Source organism: Meriones unguiculatus, chromosome 11 (assembly GCF_030254825.1).
Source record: "Meriones unguiculatus strain TT.TT164.6M chromosome 11, Bangor_MerUng_6.1, whole genome shotgun sequence".
In the NCBI taxonomy this organism is placed as follows: Eukaryota; Metazoa; Chordata; class Mammalia; order Rodentia; family Muridae; genus Meriones; species Meriones unguiculatus.
The window spans coordinates 47,584,824-47,591,665 of record NC_083359.1 but is presented as its reverse complement, the minus strand read 5'-3'; the positions used below and the strand labels follow the sequence as shown (position 1 = coordinate 47,591,665).

Here is a 6,842-nt window from a genome sequence, read left to right as displayed (position 1 = left end):
TTGTTTTCTTTTTTTTTTCCAGTACACATTCTTGGAGTTCACAGTGTGATCAACCATCCTGCAATAACTGGTGGTGTGTTTTGGGGTTTCAAAAGCCCATGCTAGACCCAGGTTCTCTGTCTGGATCAGGATGTAAAGCTCAGCTACTGCACAAGCACTATGCCTGTCTTCTTCCTGCCATGATGATCATGGATTAACCCTCTGAAACTATAAACAAGCCCCCAATTAAATGCTTCCTTTCTTAAGAGTTACCTTGGTCATTGTGTTTGAAGGAACTGATATTGGCCCAAAACACCCTAAGACCAGGTTCTCAGCACAAACATTTATTTGCCCCACAGGGGCAAAGGGCAGTGAATAAGAGACAAAGACAGGAAATAGAGAATGAGAGACTGGGAAGGGATATCTGACCTGGGGAGGGGGAGAATGTCTGGATAGAGAGGAGACAGACATGGCCCATAGGCAAATGCCTATTTATAAAGGTTAAGGGGGAAACCACCTGTTAGTATGAGGTATTTAATTTTGATTGGGCATATTAATTAGGTGGCCTAAAAGAGGGCTTTTGATTTCTGAACTTTAATACTTTGATAGCTGGTCCTTGGTACTCAGCCTTAGGAGGAAGAAATGGCCAAATCAAGAAACATACTTTGGATAACTTTAGGAATGTAATCTAATGGTTTTTAGCAAGGCAGAGGGAATGGGGAAGAAGGGCAAGGCCTCCCAGAGCTGTGTTTGCTATGCTGAGGCTGGCTAGAGTCCCTTCTTCACAACAATAGAACACTGACTAAGACAAAGTAGGCTTTTTATGCTCTAGCACGCATTATTGGCTTATAATGGCCTGTATAAATATCATCAGGTGATAGCATAGAAATAAAGTATGATTACTATGGTTAATTTTATTATGGTGTGCAGATATTACTATGAATGTACTACGTAGATTTATTACCTATGGCCATCCATCTCTTCTAAATTTAAGAACATAATCCTCAATAATGAAGGTGAGCCTCAATTAATTAATTCAAGGCCTTGATAACAGAAGCAGGTTTCCCAGTTTAGCAGAACTTTTGCCTCCATATTTTGCTGAGTTTCCAGGTTGCTAGGCTGCTGTATAAACTTTGAAAGGCCACAGAATTCTTTTTTTTTTTTTTAATTTTGTTTTTAGTTTGTTGGGTTTTTTGAAGACATGGTTTCACTGTGTAGCTCAGCCTATCCTATAAACTCATTGTTTAACTTAGGCTATACTCATTGCGTAGACTGGTCTCAATCTCATAGCTCTGCCTGCCTCTACCTCCCAAGGGTTGGGACTGAAGATGTTCAACACTGTCTGGCTCACAGCATCCGTTTGTTTGAATCTGTATATTACTCTCAACATTTCAAATTTGACAGTACCCCCCACAACCACATGAGCCAATTATTTTTAAATCCCTTCATACATGTATATAAAGCATGTAGTATATTTAATAGTGTATATAAATAAGCACTAATGTTCTGTTTCAGTGGGGAACTTTTATTTTTGTGTGGTGATGAGAAGGGGTAGGTACATGTATCATCATGGTACATGTTCTGAGGTCAGAGGACAACTCTGTGGAGTGGGATCTAGAGATCAAATTCAGGTCACCAGGCTTTTGAAGCAAGTGTCTTTATCCATTTAGCTATCTCACTAACACTCTCTGGGGAATACTGACAGAATCCTATGAACTGTCAGTTTATAAATGACTGTTGCAGGTAAAGGGACAGGACTGAGCTGAACCCTTGCCCTAGACAAATCCAGGTATAGCTGGAAATACAAGCCTTTATTTACTCTTTCCATAATGGATCACTGGAATGTAGTATAATGCTTAATGTTTTGGGCTTTTTTGGTTTGGTTTGGTTTTGGTTTTTTACTATATTGTAATCTGTCCTCTAGGTATGAACTGGCTGTTGCCCTGAAGAAAATCTGCACAAGATTGGGCCTGTTAACAGTTCATCATTTAGTGGGGACAAGTTCACAAAGATATCCTCCACAAAGATACAGTTAACAGTTGCTAGAGAAGACAGAATCATGAGGCCCCTCCCTTCCTTGAAGATATATGGCAGTTAATTAGCAGTTGGGGTGGGGGCAGGGAGAGCTGTGATAGGGCCCTCCTCCAATCTAAGGATCCTGTAACAGTTGCTGGGAGAGGTGTTTTTCTTAGTGTAGATTCCCATATCAATTAAATTAGGTTCACTAATCTACACATAGGTGGGGGGGGGTGTTTTCATTGTTGGTGTCCTTATGTGGATTGAGTAGACTTTTTGTTTTTGTTGTTTTCTGAGACATGATTCTTCTTTATAGCCTTGGCTGTCCTAGACTGGCTTTGTAGACCAGGCTGATCTTGAACTCACTGCGATTCTCCTGCCTCTGCCTCCCCATGTGCTGGAATTAAAGGCATCAACGTGTGGGTAGACTTTTATTTACATCTCTTTGGAAAAAGCTGCTAACACATTCTCAAGCAGATAGTTACTATTAGAATTACTTGTTAGGAAATGCTAGATAGGCAGCATTTACACCAAAGGACATAGTTTAGGAAGTATTGACAGGAAGGCATAAAAGGTTGGTAAGAACTTCCATGTACAGTCCAGGCCTGACCACCTTTGGTAAATAAAGTTCTATTGTTATAAGAGCATGCGTCTTCGTATATGCTGTTAGACTGGGATTGATGGAGACAGCTTGGAAATAAAAGAAAGCAGACAGGTCCTTCCAAGACTTAAAAAGGCAACCCATGGACCACTGTCTTTCCTGTCAGGTCCAATCAGGGGCAAGTACATATCCTAACGTACTTCCTGCCCACCTCCCATCTACATGTAAGCAAGCACATCCAGTGCAGTTGATTCAAACAAAATTGTTTAGAGGAGTGAAAACTTAAACAGCAGCCTCCAGCATCTCAGGAAGTACCTGTCCTTGGGTAAGGGCAGAGACATTTTTATTTCATAGATCTCTTAGGCACAGTAATTAAAAACTTAAAACATAGCTTTGGCTCTGCAAAAATTACTAAGGTACTGAGGGGTACCGGAGTTAAAACCATTTACAAAGAAGTAAAATCATAAATGTGTCAAGGGATTTAAAGTCACTTACTTGGAGACTGTCTCATTATAGCTGTAGCTGGCCTGGAATTGGCTATATAGGCCAGGCTAGCCTCAAACTCACTGAGATCCACTTGCCTCAGCTGCCTCAGTGCTGGGATTAAATGTGAGGCAACAGCCACTTTTTTTCATTTGTTAAATAACACATATATCAACAGTCAGTATTTAGGCAGCTTGCTTCTGGGTTGCCTAGTAACCTATGATGCATCGCACCTGGCAGGTGTGGTTCAGTTGCTCTATAAAAGGACCAACTTGCCGCTTTGTGGCTCTTTGCCGCCGCCTTCTGCTTTCTTCCTCTCTCCTGCTCTTCCCCTCTCTGTCCTGGCGCCTCCCTCTCCCATCCTTGTCTTGCTCTCCCTCTTCTCTTTCTCTGTCTTACCCTGCCCAGTGACACTATGACCTCCCTCCCACTTCCCTTAATAAAACCTCCCAGGTGGAACCAGTCTCGTGGCATGATGTTTAACTCTGCTGCACAATCCTAACATCAAGGACAGACAGCAATTATTGATTTAAAAAAAATCATCTAATTTCAACAGTCAAATAAAGTAATTGTTGAGAGTCTTGACAAATTGGTTTCTTTTTACAACTTCTGTCCCTCAGGTTTGCTGGAGTTCTCCAAGCACTCAGAGGGCTGAGGAAGGAGAACAGTCTGGACATGTCTCAACCCCCAACTCCCCACATAAGAGCCAGGGATGTAGCTCACTGTCCATTATGCAGAAGTTCCTGATTTGATATCCAGAGCCACAAAGCAAAATAAATCTTAACACACAAGCAAACAATTTTCTCCCAAACAAAAGGTTTCACATGTTTATTACTGAAATACTGAATGAACCTACAAGAGCACAGAAACTAAGAAAACTCCTATTCTCCCCAAACACTCAGCTTTTCAGACAGTAGTAATGTTTTAAACTTGACACAGCAAGCTAATGGTAACAGAATAAACATGGTTCCTTATAGACCCAGCTTGGTTCGTCGCCAATGTCTCCGCTTAGAGTTGTACATGATTTTATTGCCAGTTTTCATCTGAATCCACTGAGGAATGGGACGATTTTGTTTTTGTTTCTTAGCCAGGAATCTCTTGATCCTGAAGGTCTTGTGAGAAGCCATAGTGAAGAACAAAGCTAGACAGGCACACACTGCATGAGAGAAAAGGGCAAGAACTTCCAGTCATTAAAGATGAAAGAGGCAATCAAAAGAAAAAGCAAGTGAAGCAACTACAACACTTGATCTAGAAACTGGGATTAGAAACACCAAAAAACTGCACTAAGAACCCAGCCAGTAAATGAACATACATTCTCAAGGCCACCCTGCACTACAGGAGACCCTGTGAAAACAACAAAACAAACACAGAGGGAGTGGGGAGGGGAAAGAAGTTTCTCAATGAACCTTTGCCAGAAGGTTCATTCTGGCAAAGAATTTGATAATCAGAAAAAGGTTTTCACATCTATGATCTCAGCACGGGGAGGCACAGGCACCATGCTTCTGCCATGATGATAATGAACTAAGCCTCTAAAACTGTAAGCAAATCCCCAATTAAATGCTTTTATAACACTGCCTTGGTCATGGTGTCTCTTCACAGTAACAGAACAGTGCCTAAGGCACTGTCTAAATATTATTTTCTACACTGAGTTGGTGTCTCATGTCTGTGATCCCAGCACTTGGAAAGCAGAGTCACGAAGATCAGTCCTCCAGATAAGACTTGGGTGGGAGAAAAAACTAATAGGATTAAATTAATGGAATCATCAGCTTGGTATATTGATGCCCATATGTAATCATAGTTCTCCGAAGGTATAGGTGAAAGGATCAATAAGTAGTTCAGGGCCTGGCTGGACTATACAGGGATTTTTCTTTCTCTCCTACCCAAAGAAAGAGGGACGGAACAACACGAACTCTGAGAAATCTGCTTATCCCTTTGCCTTTTGCCTGAGAGGTGGAATTAAAGGCACATGTCACCAGGCCTGGCTTAAGGGTATGTTATGAAACCAACATAAATTTAGTCATTGTATCACTGTTATTGTTTAAGAGTTGCTTGCGAGAGGGCCTAATAAAGCAGTTATGACCTCAAACTCTCTTAATCTAGCCTTTACCTATGGAACCTCCTCCCTCCTGTGGAGATCACCTAATACTCTGTTCTAAGTTGTTTTTTGAGACAGGGTTTCCCTGTGTAGCCTTGTCTGGACTCACTCTGTAGACAAGGCTGGCTCAGAACTCACACTGATCCACCAGTCTCTACCTCCCTGAGTTCTGGGATTACAGGCTTGTGGCACCATGTGTGGCTAGCTATTCCATTTTTTTTTTTAATAAAAGTGACTTTCAGCCTGTTCCTTGCCTTAAGTGCCATTTGAGTGCAACCTCAGAGGCATCTCCTTTATACAGAGATACCACCTACCATGAGGCTCAAACCAATAGGAAACACTAGTGTATGGGCAGAAGGGCATAATAAAAGAAAAGAACAAAAGAAAAGAACAAAAACCAGGCTTCAAACATGCAGAACATACCAGACCAATGAAAGCCTTCACACCTTCAACTGGACCCCACTTAAAAAAAAAAAAAACAAAAAAACAACACTGCTGCCGTGGTTTCATCAGACCACCAAGCACGTGGATCCGACAGGGAACTTACAGCCCCACTACAGACCAACCTAGCCCGGTCCTCCGTCTCACCGTAAAAGTCCTATGCCTCTGTGGAGTGGATCAGTTTATCCTGAAGCCCAGCTCTGCAAGCCTCTGGCAGCTCTCCAAATATGTTCCTTAATATTTTATTTACCAAACTGAAATGACTGCATCTGTATCTGGCGTGGGATTGATTCCACTACGTATCAAAAACTACGAGAAGTTGTCACCTCTGCCTTCATTTTCTCTCTTGCCTGATGCCCAAAGGCATGGTCATCACTCAGTGTCTATCTGCCTGTAGCACATCTTTCAAAGCTGGTGTTGGCAACTAGGTAGGTACTAATATGCTTTGCAGGACACTGGAGTCAGGGCCCCTGGGACAGACATAATAAACTTAATGGACAGCCAAGGACTGGAATTGCAGCACGCTTTAAAAACTAGTCACAGGAACAGGACCAGAGTCACATCTCTGGCCCTGTGGGAAGACATGATATCCTGAACTTTGTGGAACGTTTATATCCTGAACTGTGTTGAAGGTTTTAACTAGATATCTAAATCAGGTTCAAGCCCGCAAGCTTTATACCTATCAAAGAAGAGACTTTCTAATAAACAAGAGGCTACCACTGTTCTGTTCCCTAAAACCAATCCAAATGGGGCTGCCGGGCTGAGGAGGCTGCTCAGGTGGCACTTGCACCGCACACAGCAAGCCCTAGCCTCAAGCCCAGCACTGTATAAAGCACCTGGGGGGAGCGCTTATAAAGCCAGCATTGCAGAATGGGGGAGAAAAGAGCTTTCTCCTCTACAGTGAAAGTAGAAGGGATCAAGACCAAGAACTGCGGCATGGTCTAAAAGGGATACAAGGGATTAGGAGGGAGAAAGAGGGAGGGGACCACGACCTGAACTCGGGAGATAACGGCATAATCATGCTAATCAAACTACTTATCTGAGAGGATGAACTGCAAGGAAGTAAAAGGAAGTTGCTGGGCTTTTTAAACAAAACAAAACAAAACAAAACACAAAGCTGGCCAAAGTGGCGCCTTTAATCCCGGCACTCCCAGGAAGCAGAGGCTGGCAGCTCTCTTTGAGTTCGAGGCCAGCCTGGTCTACAAAGCAAGTCCAGGACAGCCAAGG

At 42.6% G+C, this 6,842-nt stretch overlaps 1 protein-coding gene across 1 annotated transcript; it reads right to left on the bottom strand.

Moving 5' to 3' along the window:
* Window positions 1–4,050: 4,050 nt before the first annotated feature.
* LOC110555262 (large ribosomal subunit protein eL39-like) lies at window positions 4,051–4,206 on the bottom strand. The gene has a single exon (XM_021648390.1). The coding sequence runs from the start codon at window positions 4,204–4,206 to the stop codon at window positions 4,051–4,053; it is 156 nt and encodes a 51-aa protein (XP_021504065.1).
* Between the last annotated feature and the right edge of the window lie 2,636 nt (window positions 4,207–6,842).

What these genes read in the sequence shown, in the direction of transcription:
- LOC110555262 (XM_021648390.1), bottom strand. Translation starts at nt 4,206, where the DNA reads ATGGCTTCTCACAAGACCTTCAGGATCAAGAGATTCCTGGCTAAGAAA.